Source organism: Bidens hawaiensis, unplaced genomic scaffold, assembly GCF_021521415.1.
Source record: "Bidens hawaiensis isolate Kalapana, Puna unplaced genomic scaffold, B.hawaiensis_p1.1 tig00010636_1, whole genome shotgun sequence".
In the NCBI taxonomy this organism is placed as follows: domain Eukaryota; kingdom Viridiplantae; phylum Streptophyta; class Magnoliopsida; order Asterales; family Asteraceae; genus Bidens; species Bidens hawaiensis.
The window spans coordinates 556,289-578,526 of NW_027491815.1; the positions used below are offsets into that span (position 1 = coordinate 556,289).

General features: G+C 32.6%; 2 protein-coding genes across 2 annotated transcripts in view; both read left to right on the forward strand.

Annotated features, from left to right (window-relative positions):
- The window catches only part of LOC143535841 (CBS domain-containing protein CBSX3, mitochondrial-like), a 259,822-nt gene that overhangs the window by 117,835 nt on the left and 119,749 nt on the right, over window positions 1-22,238 (forward strand). The gene's annotated exons all lie outside the window — the stretch shown is intronic.
- Window positions 14,460-20,268, forward strand: LOC143535835 (auxilin-related protein 1-like). Its single transcript, XM_077029975.1, has 8 exons — window positions 14,460-15,082; window positions 16,376-17,630; window positions 18,443-18,584; window positions 18,666-18,763; window positions 18,869-18,934; window positions 19,460-19,549; window positions 19,665-19,841; window positions 19,962-20,268. The coding sequence occupies exons 1-8, from the start codon at window positions 14,559-14,561 to the stop codon at window positions 19,998-20,000; spliced, it is 2,391 nt and encodes a 796-aa protein (XP_076886090.1). The 5' UTR covers window positions 14,460-14,558; the 3' UTR covers window positions 20,001-20,268.

Below are 22,238 nucleotides of genomic sequence, written 5' to 3' on the forward strand. Positions count from 1 at the left end.
AAACTTCGTGTATATCTTAATCAAATAAAATAAAATAAATAATAAATGGAATTATCATAAATAAAAAATAAAACCTACACAATACACAGTTTATTTACAATATTTTCCCTTTATGACAACAAATTGAACTATAAACTAATTGATCCTGCCTGAACCCATGTTGATTGAACCATCAAGTGAAACTCGAACCCTCAGTCTTGAACCGCTAACTTCGAGTGCAGACATCAGAAAGCTTCTTCATTGCTTCAATAATCTCATCATATTTTAAACACCACATTGTAACCCCTGCCTCCCTCTAACTCTTTCAAGCTCTGATTCCATATCATCAATGGCCGTTTTTGCCACACATTACTCATAAAGCAGAACACCTTTTCTGACTGCATTTTCACTTTCCATCGCTTTCTCGTGTAATGTCGATGATGGTTGTTATTTGTTCCATCATGTAGTCGGGGGCGGGAGCTGGTGAGGCTTGGGTTCAAGCTCCTGAAATGGAGCTACCTAAGGGCCGGCGTGCAAGTATATCTTGCGGGCTCCCGTCGCAAGATTCGGCGTCAAGGATGCACGAGCTTGTGGAGGAGCTGATGGGAGTTTTGAGTGTTTGATTCTTTAGTCAGTTTACTGCTTTTTAGGAAAAACGGGTTGATAGAGGAATGAACAAAATATATAAGCTTTGATGAAGCAGTGAAGCTTTCTTCCGGTTTCCAATAAATCAAATAATTCTAGTATTATTTGATTTCACGGAACTGGGAGAAAGCTTAACCGCTTGATCACAACTTATATACTAATTTGTTCTTCCTTTACTAACCCGTTTCTCGTAAATCCTAACCGACTAAAGAAGATGCATGGGTTTGGGGCGGGAATTGGTGGGGCCAGAGTTCAGGCTCCTGAAACGGCCTGAATCTGCATGCGCGAAAACAAACATCGATCAGACTACATATCAAGTACAAAATTCATTGACACAACACCGAAAATCTGAACTCGTTTCAAAACAAATATATACCTGCAGAGTCCTTGTGAAGACACTATGAACAATCAACATGTTATCAACATTTAGTAAACAACCGCTCCCTGCACCATGAATCAGAAGCTTCATCACCAATTCACCTCAAGAATGAATAAAGAATTAAGGCTTGAGATTATATGTTTATTAGCTAGAATGATAAGAATGAATAAAGAATTAAGGGTTGCGATAATTTGTTTATTAGCTAGGGTTATTTATAATGGTGAGATTTTGCATTTTACCCCCTCTTTAGCCTTATGTAATCTTTTCAATTAATGCGCAATATTAATTCTAGTCATCATGTAATCTTTTCAATTAATGTACAATATTCTAGTACCATTTCATGTAATCTTTTCAATTAATGCACAATATTCTAGTCTTACTTCATTTTTTCTTATGATTTTTCTTATTATATTTTATATCACTATATGAGAATTTGTATTTTAAGTTTTTAACCACTTAGCCAGGGCAACTGACATATCAATTATAACATGTACACTAGGTGGAGATTTGGACACTCTACTCTAGCAACAAAAAAAATGCACGGCGCGATTTCTAATATTATTCATAGTTAGTTTTAAATTACCATCCAAGACTATTTCTTAGATTCCTCATAGTTAGTTTTCATTTTGATCCGGTACTCAAGTATCGCGCTTTCATGTCCATGTTGAGGGCATTAAAAATTCGATAGGTTTTCACTTTTGTTTAGATTTTGAGGCACATTTTTTTAGATTTCAAGCGGCATAATCAAGATATTATTGCGAAAAACCTAGTAACATTTAATTTGAAGTACGTTACGAGCTGTGTGTCTTTATGTTGTATCCATGAGTTTTGTAAAGAGTTTGAGAAGGAGACATAATGTATGCCAAATAAACCTATTCATTCTTTAAAAAAAACTATTAATTAAAAAAGTTGAATATACCATCTACTTTTTTCTAAATGTATTATCCAATGATTACTATGAATTTAGTTACAAAGAAAATGTTGATAGGTTAACCCAACCTCAATTTGACTAAAATCAACCCCTCAACAATCAAACTCAAGTTTCAATCAAACTATATTTCTCTCTATAGAGGTGCACAAACCGGTTTAAAACTTAAAACGGTTTGGGTTGAAACCAGTTCGGGCTGGTCAATAAAAGTCAAAACCGGTTTATGATCGGTTTCGGTTCGGGTTGAAACCGGTATCATGAACAATGACGATCGATTTCGGTTCGGTTTTTGATCGGTTTTGGTTCGGGTTTTGGCCGGTTTTTGCCCGGTTTTGGTTCGGTTAACTAGTTTGAAACCGCTTTTAGTGGAGAAAATTACAAACCAGTTCCAAACCTACGGTTTCAATCGGTTCCAAACTAGTTTCTACATAATCGGTTTCAAACTAGTTCAGTTTTGGTTCGGTTTTCAGGCCGGGCCGGTTAACCGGTTTATTTACCCACCTCTACTTCTTTAAACTCATTCACTCTTTCTGAAGATCATAGCTTCAATCAAATTCATACTTTATAAAAAGAAAAATATATATATATCATGTTTTAGCGGGGAGAAAATTATGATTTGCCTTCCTGTGTAATATGGGCAGGAGCACGTTGAACCACTGATTATGAAATTGGGCATATTAAACCCCACGTGTTTTTCTGGCGGGCTCAGTATGCCCCTTTTCGTCAGTTGACTGTCGCTGACTTGTAAAAAAAATGTTGAAATGACCTTTTTACCCCTAAGCCTATAACTAATTATAAAATTATCTTTCAAAATCGTGTAGATGATGGGGTTCGAACCCCGACATTCAGTTTAACAACACACAAAACCTACCATGTAAACTGATCTAATGTTTGTTATACCTATACAATATAAAATATATATTACCACTTCATCACTTCATTAAAGATTTCCTCTTTCTCCTCTTCATCATCATTTATTTAGAGACTAAACAAGACAAAGTACCACTAGCTAAATATATTGGCTATAAAAAAATGTACATAAAAAAGAAAAAAGAATAAAAAAACAATAACACAAAAATACCTCTTCAAAATTTTCAAAAGTTTTGAGTATCCAGTTCATCAATATATTTTCTGGAATAAATGCATCTTTCATTTGATATATTCTTTCCTAGTCAATACCGTTAAACCAAGAATGAGCCTAAAACATAATAAAAATATCAAAGTAGTGTAACACTACAATAAGGCTATATGTGCACGAGCCCTTTTTGATGATTGTGAAATGCCATATACAAATCTTTTAACTCTTTAGCTTTCCTATATTATTCCTGAACGAACAATCTTCAACCATTCTTTCTACTGTAGCTCTGGGATTAGGAATGCAAACATTAATAAATAATTAACCAATAATATTTGAAATGGAAAATGAGATGCACTTAATTAAAATAACGTATTTACCTCGTACTTAGACTGCAAGCTCTGCAGGGTTGTGTTAAATGCTCCACTTCTAAGATCATCTTCAGCTATTACGTACCCACAGCCTACAAGAAATAAAATAACTCAGAACTAATAAACCTAAAACACCACAATAATATCAATATAACACAAACAATTAATGCCGGATTGTTTACCTTTCAGAGAAAGAAGTAATGAAGTGATTTGGATTGTTTATAAAATCACCAATCCTCTTCAGTTTTGTCTTGAAACAGAACCGAACCAACGGTGGCAGTGGATGACGTAGCGGAAAAACGAGATGACCAGAAAAATGACATGACAGCAGTGGCTGATGTGGCGGCACTATGGTGCCGGAGGTTAGGGGTTTTGATCAGAATGAGTGATGGGTGTAGTGGTTGAATTATTGAAGCAATTGGTGGTGGGATTTGAGGGTTTGAGTGATGAAATCTAGGGTTTGGTTTAAAATAAAGAAGATATATGCTTGAAATAAATAAGGTTTGGGATTACTTGTTATGAAGATGATGAGATTCAGAGAAGAACCAGGATGATGTTCTAGGGTTTGAGGATTTGAGGTTGATGATGATCATCAGACATATTCTCTTATTATCTGTTATTACTATGATCTATTATTAATTTAATTATTATTATTATTATTATTAAGATAAGATTATCAAAAAACCTTTTTCATCCACCAATCAACTAACGGAAAGGGGCAAACTGAGGTTGTCGAAAAAACACAAGGGTTCAATATGCGCAATTTCATAGTCAGTGGTTGAACGTGCTCCCGCCCATATTACATGGGAAGGCAAATCATAATTTTCTATTTAGAGGGCGTATAAACATTGATACATGAAGGTCTAAATATTAGTTGAGTCATAAGATTAAGATAAATGTTAATTAAGTCATAAGTTGGATCTATATTGAATCTCACCTAAATCACCCTATATATCCTTTTGAGGAGAAGTTTGGTTTCAAACCCCGATTTGAACACGAGTACGCCATGCTTATGTGTCTTGGATGATCCACATCTCAGGAGAAGACGTCGATGAGCACAGTGAACTATCTATGTGGTTGATAGCCTTCACAATCCATATACAGTGATGCAATTATCAGGGCAGCCTCTACTCACTTAGCTAATAGCCCGTCGTGCGAGCCCCAAAAGTGAGAGAAACCTCATCACCTCTTTCCTTTTTTCGACCATGACACCCCAATAGTAGCATGATGACTTAAAAAGGGGGTCCTAACAATTTGTTTCGACCTGAGATATAAACCCATGAGTTTGATCTTACTCCACTGTAAAAACGAAAGAACATTTCCATCTCTAAGTTTAACTTAGACGTAACTCCCTTCTTTTTGGGTACTATGAAGTAGTGTTAAACCAAAATACATTCCTATCGTATCTAAGAATGGATAGTTTATCAAATCTTGGATGTTGATTTCTTTTGCCTATTTCTCTAGATAATCTATTATTAACAAATTCTTCCCAACTTCTTTAATGAAATAAATTTTCTTCTATTTTGGTCCTTTTAGTAGGCCTAGTATTTTCGGCAATCACATGGTTTCCTTATTTCTTCATGTTAACAATAACAAGATTGTTTAGAGCCGATGACACAAAATATCATCTTCTTTTTTTATAATTTTGTATTTTTATTAGTATTTACGTTTGTGTCATAGATACATAGATATCCGTTTAGCAAAATATGGTATAAGGGGCTTCCGCCGAAAAACTCTTATGTCTCTGGAAAATGCTAAATTCTAGCTATTTTTAAATATACTCGAATCGCGTGGATTGCGGAACCGTATAGCCGATCTATCTATATGTATGTGTCTATCTTTAGTAAGTCATACAAAGGGTATGTTATTAGTTTAGATCTAACCAATTTAATGAATTACTCCTAAAGGTTCATATCAAACTAGCGTCATAAGAATTAGTTAATTCCATAAATGAAGAAATGTAAGCTTTAAATACTTTTATAATTTTTTTCCCAACTCAATTTTGATCGATCCATATTGTACCACTACCCAAAACTCTTTCCGTCATTCCCGTCTACCAAACACCCTTTAAATAGATTTTGATATAGAATCTAAAGATATTATAACAAAGTAATACAAAACTTAAAATAAATATAAAACCTTACCGGAAAACGTTACCAGAAAACCGTAATAACTTTAACATATTAATTCAATCTTGGATTTTGATTTACAGCCAAAAGAGATTATAAAAAAATTATATAATAATTAAAATATAAGCTTTGAATTGTCCTTCAGCCGCCAAAGTTTCAAAATACGCACCTTTAGGATACACTCACTGTTAAGAACGTCCAATTGGTTCAACATGGTGATATTTGTTGGCTCCATCTTGCTAGTAGTGAAAAATAAAAAAAAACAAAAAAATCATTTAGAAAAAATAACACTTTTAAGCCAAAATATGAATACAAAAATGGACGATATAATAAAAACAACCCAAAATAAAAACCTTTGGCACAAGGCTAATCGTTTTTGCTAAAGAGGGTTTGATGGTGTAAGAATTACACATCAAAGTTACGTATTTATACGAAATAAATTATGGGAGACTCATTTATAGAAGGAAGGTATATAGCTAATTGATTAGAAACAAAAATTTAGGAAATTTCAAAATTTTTCAAAAAAACTTTTAATAAGAACGAATAGATGAGAAATCGTAATTAATGGAATTTTCAAATTTTGAATTTAAATTCGTAATATAAATCTAAATGTTGACTATATTTAACCATTTAAACATCAATTATAACATCATATATTATGTAATGTAATTTAAATCAGTCAATAGGTCAACATTTGTATTTATAGTAAATCTTAAGGATGGTTAATAAAATATTTAATTAACTGAGACGAATTATGGGAGACTTTTTAATATAGGAAGGTATACATGTAATTGATTTGAAACAAAAAATGTAGGAAATTTCAAAAAAATTCTAAAAACTTATAGTAAGAACGAATAGAATGGAAATCGTAATTAATGGATTTTAAAATTTTGAATTTACTAAAATGCGATGTTACAGAATTAGATTAGTATAAATGTAATATTATTTAATCTAAAAGTTGTTTATATTTGAATATTTAAACATCAATTGTAATGTAATTCATATAAGGTGTGAAAATAAAAGTTATTAATTTTGTATTTATTTATTATCATGTGCCGGATACTATGATGTCTAGTGTTTTAATTTATCCAATATAATCAATTTTCTTATTTTAAATCACTAATTATTTAAATCAGTCAATAGGTAAAATCACCAATCTGTATATTATTTGATTTGATTATTTGTTACGTATATTTGTTATGATTAACCATCATTAAGTTTTACTATATTCACTAAAATCAATTATTGTATATTATTTTATTTAAATCCAATATAATCAATTAAAATATTTAAAATCACCAATCTCTATACTAAATTCATAATCTCTTTTGTTGATGAAAAATCAAGTAATTATCTAAATTACATATTATATATTAAATCCGTAATCTCTTATATATTAAATCCATATATTATATATTATATATATATCTATTATATAAAAAAATTAAGCCTGATGTGAAGAAAAAAAGGTTGTGAATGAAATAAACCAAAAATAATAAAATAAAATTAGTTATAAAACATAGTTATAGTTAGAATTATTAAGTTCAAACATAATTATAAAATATTCAAAATTCAAAATTAAACATTAAATGAAAGATGAAAGAAAATACTTTAATAGCATTGATGAATCTTACTTAAATATATTTTTGATTTATTTTATTAAGATGAAAAATAGAGAATTCATTGATATACATGGTAAGTATAGTCACCAACCAATAGGAAGAGGGGATTTTGACATAAAGCCTATTGCTTTAATAGTATAGTTAGATTCTAGTAATAAACATATGTGAGACGGAGCATCATATAAATATAATTAATTTTTAAGTTATTTAGTAAATGGATTGTGAAAGACTTGATCTTGTATTTTATTTTAAACTAGTTGGGTGCCCGCGCGATGCTGCGGCGTCAGCAATTTGCAACGCTATACTCGTTTATGTTGATTTATCAATCATCTCGTGATATATTGTGTAGTACTTTTGTTAGTTTTATTATTCGTGCAATATTTTACAAAAGTTCATAATATTATTTGTTTTTATTAGTTATTAAAGTTTTCAAGTTAATAGCATGAATGTGATATACCTATTTCCTAAGCATTGCACGGTTTTCATATAAAAAAATTTTAAATGGTTCCCCACTCTTGCATTATATATAGGGTGCTGCTAAACGTACCCCCCCTCCCCTACTCCATTTTTACTAAATATACTTCCCCCCTGAACTTATTACATAAATTACAATTAGCTCTTGATATTATTTATATACATATTAGTCCATACAACATTACTTTCATTTGATAATCTCCACTACATATATCAAACTAAAAACTATCAAGTATTACTATTAATTTATTTTTTAATATTAATATTTTAATATTAATATTATAAATATTTATAATATCTTTTTTTAAATTTAATAGTATATATATTTATAATATCCTTATTTTACCACTTTATCTTTTACAAAATAAACCCAAAACCCTAAACCCTAAACCCGAAACTGAACCCTAAACCCAAAACCCGAAACCGAACCCTAAACCCGAAACTGAACCCTAAACCCTAAAACCGAAACCCGAAACCCGAAACTGAACCCTAAACCCGAACCCTAAACCCTAAAACCGAAACCCTAAACCCGAAACCGAACCCTAAACCCTAAAACCGAAACCCTAAACTCGAAATCATAAAAGAAAACGCAACTTGTAAAAAAATAATATTAAATCCTTACTTTTGTGCTAATTTGGTAATTATATGATTTCAATAGTTAATATGAAAGTTGGTTTTTCCAAAGGGGGGGGGGGGTATGACAAGCAACCAGGGGGGGTGCATATATAGTATAGACATGTAAATATACAAATACTTAAAAAGAAGTTGTACTATTTAAAAATCAAAGATTATCGAGCATAAATATTTCAAATTAAATAAGTTATTCACACTTTGATTGAGTGGTAAGGTGGTTAATATGTGAAATATAAGGTAAATGATTCAAACCGTGTATACGCAATATTTCAAACAAATAAAAAAATCAACTTGGATGAAATTATTCTAGTAGTTTAGTTTGGATGGTAGAGAAATGACATATATATTTGTATTGAGATAACACATTTATTATAAGCATTTTTAGTGATTCAAGTATTTAACAAAATTTTAACTTTTACTTCCTTCATTATTCCATTTTTATCTCTCTTTATTTATATAATAACATATTAACATTACAATAGTTCCCATAACAAATAATAGATAGTTTGGGCTCATAGTAGTCAACTAAGTTAAAATGAATTGTAGTTCAAAAAGAAAAAAAAATTACAATGAAATTAAAAAACCCTTAGAACTTCATATTGACTATGAGATAATTCAAGCTAGCTTAAGTGGATTTGGCATGTTATCTTTTTGAAACAGATTCAGGTGAGACACTTCATTATTTTATATTATATGACTAAGTATAACCAGTAACTCTATATGAATTATACATTACGTTATGCCTACTCCACTAATGTTTCTTCTTTCCCTTATGAAAATTAAATATGAGAATGAGATGTAGTTTAACATAAATTTTTGTGACATGTGATTTTATAGTTGTCCTACATTACGCTATGCCATTTTATGAAATTTTCATAATTTTGTTTGAAGTTAACACGTGAACTTATATGTGTTAAAGGTGGTTATATGACTTTCATAACGTGTTAAGTTTTCAACGTTGTTTTTAGATGTTTTTTTACTCATTTTGTCAACATAATTTCTCATTTTATGTTTGTTAAAGATCAACATACGAAGTAAAACTTAATATAAGTGGCATGCTTTTATAACATCTTTTTTAAGTAACCATAATAAAGTGGCACATTATATACTTTGAGCTTGATTTTCTTAATGTCTCCAAGTTTGAAACTCGTCTTAGACAAAGTTGAGCCATGTGGCCCATGTTCGAGTTCAGTTCAGTTCAGTTCCTTGATAGAAGCTTAACATGTTTACAATAGTTACAAACTTATATAAGATTAATGCATATATTTCTTGATATAATCTAATGAACATATGTTTCACTTGATGTTAAAACATATTATAGGTTTAAGGGATGTACGTAATTACGAAAAAAAAAGATCTTATGTTAATAATTTTGATCATGCTATTAATAAAGTCAATAATTTGTTTCAAACTTATGTTTAAATTTTAAACATATTATATGTTCATAATTGCATTAAATGTCATGCTAAAAAATAAAAGATAAACAAAACCAATTCACACTTATTATGCGGTTTATTTATTATAAGGGTTAATGGAATATAATTATTAAGTTAAGACATTAAGTTTTGTAATTTGAATTGTGGTATAATTGAAAGGACTGATTTTGTAATTACATATTGGAGGTAAAGTAAAAAAGAGAACATGAGTTGTATGTGTAACATGTTGTTGGTTAATAATTGCATACTTGGCTTGTACATTAATGCTCTATTAACTTGTACATTATAAACTACACATAGGTGTTGAAATTTTTTTATATCAAAACGTTGACAAAAATAAGCGCGTCACAATGGTAAATTCGGTTTTTTAAAAAACATAATATATTAAAAGATATAGAAGATATAAAAATTATAAATAAACTTGTCAAATAAATGGGTAAAGATTAGGGGGTTTATATGTAACTATTCTACAAAATTTACACAAGAAGTGAAAGGACCATATTTGTAACTATATTTGAAAGAAATAATGTTAACCGTTCATTAAGTTACAAAAGACCACATTACCCCTAAAATTCCATAACCTTATGCATTGTGTGTTGTACAATTAGCAATCAATCTTATACCTCTTAAAATTTTAGAGGTCCTTGACTCCTCCTTTATATATAGTAGAGATGTAGTGCAGAAGTAGGGGAAGATAACAAGAACTTGTTGCGTGTCATGTGATATCTCTAAATGAAAATACATGCGTCTTTAGATTAAGTAAATCAAAGGTAATTTGAACAAAGGCCACAACCACAATAATTGGTTAAACTTATATTGTTTATTAGACAGCAAACATATACAACTATTTATATATAAAACAAAGATACAATTAATGAAGAATTATAAAGGTATTTAAAATTGTGCTGGCTAAACCACGGCCTGGTGGTTCATTTGCTGGTCCTAAGCCACCCGTTTCAGTGAGCCGATGGTGGGACTAAGGTCCAGGCTCCCGAACTAGACCTAGCTAAGGCATGGCTGCGGGTTCATCTATTTCACTCTCTAATTTCATGTTATGTCTTCTAAATCTTCATCTCCATCGTTTCTCAAATCCACCTTCACCACATCCCCAATTGGCTGATCCAGTGGGCCCACTTCACTTTAAAATATCCCTCCACTTCTTCAACATCACTTTCAAGGAGGTCTTGAAACTTTGGTGTGCCATCCAAAAGCTTGACATGCTGGTTGTATAAGAGCGCATCCAAATACAATTTCTGCGCATCCATCTAAGCCGAACCAGTTTGCACTAGGCCTTTCGGATGGTGCAGGTTATGTTATCGACCGATGAGCCACCTGCTAAAACCATTGCAGGTCCTAGCAGGTGCATAGGAGGCGTGAGCCGGTGGTGGGAACTGGTGGGGCTAGGGTTCAGGTTCCTGAAATGGCCCGAGCAGAACCACGGGCTGTTGGTTCATCTGGCAGGCTCGGCTTAGCCAGGGCCATATCAGGAGTGTGAACCCTCACCCCACCAACGTGCCACCACAGGTTCATGAATCCTATGCTAAACTCGTGTGATCTGCACGTATCTGTGCAAATACAAACAGAAGACTAATTAATTTATCTATCAAGTACAAAAATTCATAAAACACCAAAAATCTGAATTCGTTAGAAAACAATTACCTTCTATGAAAAATCAACATGTTGTCAAAGTTAATTAACAAGGGTTCTTCTGTCCCACTGCATGGATCATAAATTAGAAGCTTCATCACCATAAAAGATGTAGGTTTACAGATGGTGTCAGGCAACCACGGTGTTGATGATATATAAGCTAGAATGAATGAAGAATGGTTGCGATTATATGCTTATTAGCTAGGGTTATTTATAATGGTGAGATTTTGCATTTTACCCCCCTCTTTAGTCTTATGTAATCTTTTCATTTAATGCACAATATTAATTCTAGTATCATTTCATGTAATCTTAATTAATGCACATGTAATCTTTTCAAATTAATGTACAATATTCTAGTCTCATTTTTGTTTTCTTATGGTTTTTTTAACCCGTGTATTACACGGGATTTGTCAAATAATAAAATTTAAAAAATCTATTATCTGAAAGAAATAAACATAATTATAGGTAAAAAGAAGAAAAAATATATAGGATAAACAATAAGTCGTCTAAAATCTCAAATTTACAAATTTAATTTTTTATATACAATATTTGCAGAAATTGTTTTGACCAATTACCCGTTGATAACTATGATAAATGAGAAGAGAGATTAGAGAATTAAAAGAGAAATTATAACCAATTTCTTAAAACTGTTTTGTCTCATGACCTATGGATATGTAGGATAAATAAGTTGAGAAAATTGAGAATTCGAAACGAAATTATAACCCATTTGCCAAAATTATTTTGGCCCATGACCAATTAATAGTTGAGATGAATGAGATGATAAATTAGAGAATTAGAAAGAAAATTATAACCCATTTGTCCATATGTTTTTGCTCCATAACCCATGGATAGGTATGATGAATGAGAAGAGAGATTAAGCCTAGAATGAATGTGGGATTGCCACATCATCCTCATTATTTTCTTTTATTAGTATAGTTAGATAGTTAGATTAGATTATTATCAGATTTTGCATTTTAACCACTTAGCCTGGAAACTGACATAGCAAGAAGAAAAATGCACGACGCGATTTCTAATATTCTTCATAGATAGTTTTTATTGAAATGCACTCAAGATTTGTGCTTTTATAATTCCTAGTGACGAGAATAAAGATTCCATAGAGCTTCGCTTTTGTTTTGATTTTGAGGGCTAAATCAAGATGTTATTGTGAAAAATGGGGGTAAAGGATTATATTTACATTCAAGTGACAACCACTTCTCCCGAGCAATTGTTTATAACTCACTTAGTAATGTGTGATTTGTTGGGTGTTTATATAACATATGACGGGTACGTAGAGATAGAGACACTGTATATACTTTATAAACGATTACCATCCTAGAAGAAAACGTATTATTTCTTAGGTTCTTCATAGTTTTCATTTAGATCTGGCACTCAATTTTCGTGCTTTCATCTTCATAGTGAGATCCCACATATTTTCGCTTTTGATTAGATTTTAAGGTACGTTTTATTTAGATTTCGAGGGGCATAATGAAGATGCTATTGCGAAAAATCTAATAGCGTTTAATTTGGAATCCATTGCGAAAAAAGAGCGGTGTCTTTATGTTGTACACGTGAAGTTTTTAAAGAGTTTGAGAATGAGACATAATGTATGTTAAATAAACCTATTTCCTTCTTAAAAAAAACTATTAATGAACAAATATTATACTTCTATAAAGGAAAGGAAAATATCATCTACTTTTTCTGATTATATTTGATATTATTATTTATGAAGTTAGACAAATATCATTTAAAAGACGTATGCGTATCAATATATCAGGCAGTAACCACAATCACAGTTACTACATTTACTCGTAATGATTGAACTTGTAATATTTCTTTGCAACCCAAAAAAAATTAATGATATCCAAAACGAAGGAACAATTGTAATCAAGTTAAACTACAATGTTTAATTCTTGTTAAAGTTTTTATATCGATATAGAGGTAATGAATGGGTATAATGGTACGGTTGTTATAACTCGGATTCGTGTACAACCAGGCTTCAATTATCGCTTGAACCACATCAATCATGAGAATTTCTTTCACTAGGTTTTAAATATTGCTATACAGTCAAACTTTTATGAATAACTGCATTAGTATTGTAGCACTAATGGTGAAAAATGACAAAGGGGAAACATATGGTTCGAGATGGCACAAATATTTGTTAACAACTTTGTTTCTTTAACCTTAATTATATGCATCTTTTAATGAAAGAAAAAACAATGGTTACTTTCATAACCAAACTAACGAGCATATTCAGGCAAAAACAAGTTTATTTTTTTACCAAACTAGTGTACTTGATAAAATTATTTACCAAACTAGCTAATGTAGTTTGAACTTATTTATCAAAATGGGTATTTTTAATGAGACTCACCACTCACTCACCCACTTTATCAAAATGGGTATTTATAGCACTGCTATTACCAGTTTTTGGCGTGACTAGAAGAACCGAAAAAAAAACTAAATCCAAAACCGAATCCAACCCAAAAACCGTAAACAAAAACCAAAAAAAAAAAAAAAAAAAAAACTGGACGATTTTGAAAAATAAAAAAAAAACGCAAATTTGGTTTTCAATTCAGTTGTAGCCCAAAGTCGCACCACGCACACCCAAACTACACATATCTTTCAAACCTAACATTGAAATTAACTATCATATTCTATAAAGAGGTTATAGAATTAAACATGCATACACGATACACATAACAAAATGCAAAACTGATTATCTTTGTTTTGGAAGCAATACAGAGTTTAGTATAGAATAATGGAATGGAATGTATGAGGGATGGAATAGATCACTAACATTTATTTGTCTTGTTTGATAAACACAAAAAGACGCATGAGTTAACTACAAATGACACGATTACTTTTGCTTCAAAATACAGAAAATTTATCAAAATAAGAAAAACGACAATGGCGACGGTGAGGGTAGTGTCTGAGGGCAATTGTCATAACTAACGAGTGTCTTATTATGTGACAAATGATCATTCGGTTGAAAATGTCATAAAGACCAAAAAACGTAAACACGGAAACACACCAATATGTCACGAATTTATTATTATTATTATTATTATTATTATTATTTTAAAAAAAGAAAAAGAAAGCTATAACAAAAATATGAGAAAGTGAAATATAATCAATTACACAAGTAGACGGAAAAAGATTCCGCCGTGAGATCACCGTCAACCACCGTCGTCACCAAACACTAACCCTAACACACAATTCCACCGTATTGATCTATTCGACCGAATGGACGAATTCGGTTCATTAGCCAAGGATTTCGGATTCCGGCCGCAAGGCAAATCCGCTCCGATGAAATCCAGCGGCGATCGCCGGACGTCACCGTTATCTACCGACGGAAACGATATGTTTCACGACATCTTCGGCGGTCCGCCGAAATACACCAAAACGACGTCGTCGATATCTGATTTCGATTACGATTCAATTTTCAAAACCAGTAATAATAATAATAATAATAATAATAATAATAATAATAATAATAATAATAATAATAATAATTCGCCGGTGTATGATAAACCGCTTTATGATGATGATGTTTTTGATAATATGCCAGGGGGGATGAATAATAATAGTAGTAAGTCAGATAATTTTTTTAATTCTAAACAGAGTGATCAGTTTGATGATCTGTTTGGGGATTTCGGGCGGACGGAGAAGGCGGAACCGAACCGGCATCGTAGTGATAAGAGTTCGGAAGGTTTTGATGATTTGATTCCTGGATTTGGAAGCAGTAGTAGTCCTGCATCCAATAGCAGGTATACTTTTTATGCATATGATGTATAATTATTAGTTACTAATGTTTTAGTTAGTTTTGAGATATGTATGATTATTTACGATTAGGTTTTTACATGGATGCATGAGTCAAACACCACTCTTTATTGTTAGGATTAGATCACACAAACAACCGAAAACGATAAACAGAAAAATAGAACACGAGAGATTTAACAAGGTTTATTTCATTGAGTGATACCAATTATAAGTGCATGATGAGATATATGCACTTGTAAACTTAATCACTATGTAAACAAAATGAGCCCGAGTATGCTAGTGCCGACCGAACCCTACTGCTCCTCTCCTCCTAATTCGGCTATACCCATTACGCCTACATATTTAAGCATTTATTTCTTCTGATATTTGCTCAACAATGATTATAATAACTTTTAAATTTTGTTTTCACATAAGACTTGGTACCTTATTACCTTACTAATTTCTGGTTTCGGTGCTAGTTTGATATTTGGTATTAACTTGAATTAATAGTTTTCTCCATCTATATATTGGGCTAGTTAAATTGTGTTATTCTGCAATGTTATTAAATTTTACTCTCTTTTTTTTTTGTCTTAATCACTTTCCATCCATGGAGTCAAATTTTATCAAATGATATGTTGTGACTACATGAATATAATTCTATATTGTGTCCACGTATCCTATTGTAAAGCGCGCGTTTTAGTCTTTTACCTTTAGTCATATACTCATATTTTTAACTGATCCAAACTTTATATATATCAGTGGCTTTGGTTTTGAATCCAACTTATGTACTTATGTTCTCAATTCTCACTATTTTAATTTAATAGTGAGAATAGTGAGAATATCAAGCATGTTTTACAAAATCTATTGCATGTAACAACTGCAAAAGATCAAGCATGGAAATATTTTATAGGACTTCCGAATTTGGAACAAATGCAATAGTTGACACCAAACCCTAACGTGTGCAGGAAATCATGGAACTGCCTATTGTTTAGAATCTATTAACATGACAAGGTTTCTTGTTACGTGTCTGATGACGGGCTGCGATGCTGTCATTTGAGTCACTATCTGAAACCTCAGAGTTTGCAAGAATATAGGTTCCTTGGTTTTGAAACTGACAAACTGTTAATTATCCCAACCATTATGGATGATTTATGTTGTGTAATCTGATTTGAATTAAACAAAAGTTCTGTAATTGATAAATTTTGTTCTAGTATGTAACGGAGAAACAGAATGAATATGCATAGCATAGTCAGGTTTATCTTTTTATCAATTCTTAACACTTATTATCCTTTCTTTAATAGATGGAATTCAGACCCGAGTCCTACATCAACTAGCAACACACGGGAAAAATCAAATGCAGTGGATGATCCATTTGTGGTTCTAGAATCTACACCAACCCCTGTTTCTTCATCCCAGAGTTTTTTCACAGATCCACTAGAACAGTTCAGCAACGTCGGTAACTCCAAAAGCACAAAATCTGGAGTTACGTCACCAAGTGGGGATGTGTTTGCTGACATGGACCCCCTTAACACCTTCAATAAATCACCACCTGTATCTTCAAAGGAAACACATACACAGAACAGAAAAAAGGGTCCAAGTCAGACCCATTCTGAGGAAGGATCCAGTGTGGGTAGTGCACGAAGTTCTGTTAGTCGAGAGCCGTTTGACGAGTATTCTTTTGGATTCTCTGAAAGTCAACCACAGAAGATGCCTTTTGACCATTTTCAAGAATCTCATCAAACGTCACATACTGGTACAAGCTCTAATGTTTACACATCTCCCAAATCGGAAGAGCAGGTGTCACGTGAAGATGACATATGGCTCACTGTATCAGAGATTCCTCTATTCACACAAATTACTCAGGGCCCACCACCTTCGAGACCGCCGCCTCCGATACCAGCACGTGCTTCAACTACCAGAACATTTGATAATGATTTCTCATCATCATCGTCTTCTACTAAATATGCAAATCCTCCTAGAAGTAAAGAACCCGTGCATGATGAAGAGATGACACATGACGGGCTGGAAAGAGAAAGAGCAGAGGAAGAGAGAGAGAAAATTAAGGAAATTGAAAGGGAGAAAGCAAGACAAGCTGTAGAGAAGGCTAACCGTGAAGCCCGTGAACGAGCAACCAACGAAGCCCGTTTGAAGGCCGAACGGGCTGCTGTTCAGAGAGTCCAAACCGAGGCACGTGAACGAGCTGCTGTTGAGGCTAGAGAAAGAGCAGATCGGGCAGCCGCCGAGCGGGCGGCTGCAGAACGGGCTGCGGCAGAAAAGGCGGCTGCAGAGGCTAAGGAGAAAGAAACACGTGAGAAAGAGAAGGCTGCGGTTGCAAAGGCACAAGCAGAAGCAAGGCGTAGAGCCGAGCGTGCTGCTGTTGAAAGGGTGACTGCTGAGGCTAGAGAGAGAGCCGCTGCTGAAGCTCGTGAGCGGGCAGCGGCAGCGGCCGCCACTGCTGCCAAGGTGAATCATCAAAGAAATGATGATGACCTTGATTCCTTTTTTAGCATGGGGTCCCAACCTAACACTGTGCCAAAAGCTAGGACAAGTTCAAATGTGAGTAATTTTAACAGGTTTACTTATGAATGTATCAATTTGGGTTTTTTTTTATTATCGTAAATGGGTCAACTGTGTAGAGTTAAAAAAAAAGTAGCTAAAAGGGGGAAAGGATCAAATGGCTTGAAACTTGAAAGTCACCCATAGTCTAATTTCTATACACGTGACCTTGTAAATTGTTTTATTAAATATTCAGAACATTAATGAGACAATCTCGTTTTTTTAATCTTGATTACAAAATTCCTTATCCATGTTCTCTTTTAATGGATGAAAATGCTAGTGGGTCGTTTTGGGCTCAAACTGAACCAAAAACGAAAATACGGTTTTTGAGTTTTTAAAAACCGTTTGTTTTGGTTTTTTTGGTGTTCGGTTTTGGTTTTACTGTTCGGGCTTGAAAATTTTGGGTGTAAATTTTTTTGTTAATTAAAGATTAGTTGATTATGACACATGTGGGCTAAGGTATGTGGGTTACACTATTTAATTAAATTCTTGTAAATTATTTTACATTCAAACTCAAATAAAAAATGAAAATCCATTAATTCAGTTCGATTCGATTTTATTGGTTAAATTTACATGCAACACTAAAACTGAACAAAAAATTCAGTTCTTTTCGAAACATAAAACCAAACCGCCGGTTTTCGTTTGGGTTCGGTTATTTTGGTTTTTTCGGTTTCATGCACATCCCTAGTTTCAACCTGTTATCCATCCCACCAGCCCTGCCCATTTTATAATCTCTATTTTATGTATTATAATAATATTTAGTGACCGTCTATTTGTTAATGGTTATCTTCTCTGCCTGATCTCAAATGTAGGACTCTGCAACCGATCCACTATCACAAGACAGACGAGGGCACCAAGGGGCCCACCGGGCTTCTAGTAGTGCAGTTACTTCCAATGTGAAGAAAGCATCTTCCACCGTCAATTTTGTTGACGATCTTAGCTCAATATTTGGAGGTACATTTATATTAATATATTTTTTAAAGTAATCCTATGATTTCTTCATCATGTTTAGTGCTAACACTATTATTCCAAAAGCCGGCATGCCAGCTGGCGAGTTCCAAGATGTTGAAGGGGAAACTGAGGAAAGACGAAGAGCTAGATTGGAAAGACAACAACGTACTCAAGAGCGTGCGGTATGTGATTTTGAACAAATATTGTCACAATTTCTTTTTTATTTCATAATCTGAAGTGTATAGTTTTTGTACATTATTTTTTACTGTTGAGATATTTGATTATAGGCTAAAGCACTGGCTGAAAAGAATCAGCGGGATCTGCAAGTTCAGAAGGAACAGGAAGAAAGACATGTGAGCATTAAATATGATTACAATGTTACAATAATGGGATAATTTCATATATCCACTTCATAACTTGCATAATACCATATTTAATCAACAAAAAATCATATCATTAAATATACCCATTTTCGTATTCATGACATTTATTATACCATTTTCTTAAACTTGCATAATATTCAAGTTTTTAGGGTCTAGGTTATGAGAGTTTAAAGTGTAAGGAGATTAGGAGAATGGTATATTGGTCACATTATAAATTGGATAAATATGAAATTGAAGTTTTTTGAAAGGGTATGTTTGATATTAGTTTTTTTGGTTGTAAAATTTTGTATTATGCAAGTTTTTAGGGTTGTTTAATTGCCCCTGCAAAAATACAATATAATCTAATTTTTCTAATTTTTTGGTTAAAGTGATTTAGTACGTTCTATACATTAAAATACCCTTCTAGGCTACTTTCAACCCATTTCCTTTTTAACAAATGTATTTTCTTTACTCGTTTATTTTATATTCTGTCTGACCTTTATGTTTTCATTGCAGAGGATTTCCGCGTCTTTAGATGTCGAAATCAAACGTTGGGCTTCTGGAAAGGAAGGAAATCTGCGTGCAATGCTATCAACACTACAATACGTATGCCACACCATCTCTTTCTAAACATGTTGTTTAATATAAGGTTTTCAGATCCCCTATAGGCCATGTAATAGACAACACCATAGTATTGAAATAATGTAATTGTTGTTTTCAGGTTCTTTGGCCCGGATGCGGTTGGCAGCCAGTTGCATTGACTGATTTAATAACTGGTGCAAGTGTGAAAAAGGTATATAGAAAGGCTACTTTGTGTATTCATCCGGATAAAGTGCAACAAAAAGGCGCTAATCTTCAACAGAAATACGTAGCCGAGAAGGTTTTCGACCTCCTTAAGGTAACTTGTTTTGTATTTCCATTCTGTTATTTTGGTCCTAAAAATCTTGATCATAATTACAAGTGTTGTGTTCCAACAACCGCATTTGAAAAATGTTTGCATATTGTGTTTGGTTAATAGGAAGCTTGGAACAAGTTCAATTCAGAAGAGCTCTTCTAAATGTTAATCTTGCAATGGTCCATGCGATAACGGTTAGCTTGTTGATTTTGAGATAATTTTCTTTTATGTGAGTTTTTGTTTTTTTTAATCCAGTTGTATAAATATTTTCTTTTAATTCTGTTCTTTTATTCATCAGTCGTCGCTTATATTTGTTTCTGTTTATAAAAAAGGAGTCACTGGCTATATCGTTCATGCTCCTTCATGGGAAGGGTTCTATGTAGAAAACATTATTTTCGGGAACAAAAATAACCAAAGAAATAGGTGATTTTCTCAATTTAAAAAACAATAAAATACAAGAAAATTATTGAAATACAATGTTTATTCGTCTCTTCTACATTCTTATAAATATATGTTCACCTGTGTAATCACTAAATCATGTGCAGCTATATTTCGTACAGAACATATGCATGTGTAGGTAAACATTTAAAATGAAAAAGATGGAAAGTATAAACAAATTAGTTACTGATTTTAATTTTATATATAACATAGATATTTACATGCAAGAGGTGAAAATTTTAAAGAAATATGAACCACTAACATCGAACTGCTATCTATCACTAGTCATTTTAGCTTCTACAAATAGGTAATGGGATTTTATAAGTCATGTCAGATGGGTTTGTCTCGCATATCATAGGTTTTATTAGACGTGAACAAACGTATCAGGTGGGCAATTATTGAGATCGGTCAAAAGAAAATTGAACGAGGACTCTCACACACATCTACTTCCAAGAAAATAATGTAAACTCATGTTATCATTTGAACTCTGATATTCTCTCCAAAAAGCAAGAGTTTTACTAGTTACAACCTAGCTAGCCTAAGGCTGGAATGGTTGAAATCGGTCAAATGAGTTGAGTGGGATCGATACATTGTTTTAGTCAGTTTTTTTCTAAATTGTACAGAGAACTAAAATATAAGACAAATGCAAGTGAACAAGCTAGTAGTTTCTTGCGTGGTGAATGTAATTGATACAATGATGGTATTATATGGTATGGTATTGGAAATTAATGGAACATTACAATATAATCCCATAACTAATTTTTTTGGTTTATGGCTTAATGGCTCATATACTGTCAAAAGGTGAGTTAAACGAGTCAAGCTAAGTCCGAGATCAACTAAGCTCGAACCCGGAAATTGTTTACTTTAGGAGAGCTTGATCGCGGCATGTTTCACTTGAACTCATTTATGCTAGGTCCTATTCCTAAGTAGCTTACAAGTTGTCCGGCTTGTATACACCTCTATTAATCACCAACACAAGGCAAGCTTAATTTCGCTGTCATATTCAAAGTTCTACCTGCTATCATGAGTTGTTGTAGATGACTTATATTTTACAGAAAGTTCTAAGGTTTAATGTTATTAATGGTATGGGACTATGGGTAGACGAAAACAATGAAATTTTGTCTATTGTATGGAGTAGGGAAAATGGAGAGGGGTGAGTGATAGATACATTTAAACACAAAATTTATTGCGGTTGGTGTATACTACACACCAATGCTTCTCTAAGCGCACGGTCATTGAACAAACTATCTTTGTTGCTTCTTGGTCGAAATAGTTTTAAAAACTAGGCGACGCCATAAATGATATAAAAAAGAAAATACATATAAAAAATTATATATACAATTTTCATTCATGGAGATTGTAAGAAAAACTAAACCATTTACTAATTTAAGATTTTGATTACGGTGTTAAGATTTAAATCTGTAAATGAAACCAGTCAAAGTCTATTAAAGTTTAAACCATAAAACCAAACAAGAACCATAACCATTAGTATTGGTTCATTTCAATATGGTTTCAAAATTTAACAATTCAATTATGGTTTTCAATCATCAAAGCCGTTACTAACAATTTAGCTCAAAGACTGACCTAAAAACCGTCTAGACCGGACTACTAACACTTCTATATTAAAATTAAAAAGTTTTTGGAACATTATTAACAGATTAATCATTTCTTAAACCTGTCTTTAGCTTGTACAATACATTCTTCCCTTTTGAACAGTTACGTCGTACTACGGTGATCATGCACCATCAATGTTTAGATGATAAACTCGACAGGTAATGTTTAGATAACATATTCAACTAGGCAAGTTGTCAATGCGGGTCAAAACGGATCGTCTAAATCTAAAGTTGTTCAATTTCTTTCAGATGATTTTCCAAAAAAAAAAGATATACCATTGAGTTCAGATCAATTAAAAGAAAACACCATCTGAAGCAAATATTGATATAACAGCCATAAAGCATATCA

What these genes read in the sequence shown, in the direction of transcription:
- LOC143535835 (XM_077029975.1), top strand. Translation starts at nt 14,559, where the DNA reads ATGGACGAATTCGGTTCATTAGCCAAGGATTTCGGATTCCGGCCGCAA. An exon ending in TCTTAGCTCAATATTTGGAG is followed by an intron (nt 18,585 to 18,665) that starts GTACATTTATAT and finishes TTATTCCAAAAG; the next exon opens with CCGGCATGCCAGCTGGCGAG. An exon ending in AACGTACTCAAGAGCGTGCG is followed by an intron (nt 18,764 to 18,868) that starts GTATGTGATTTT and finishes ATTTGATTATAG; the next exon opens with GCTAAAGCACTGGCTGAAAA.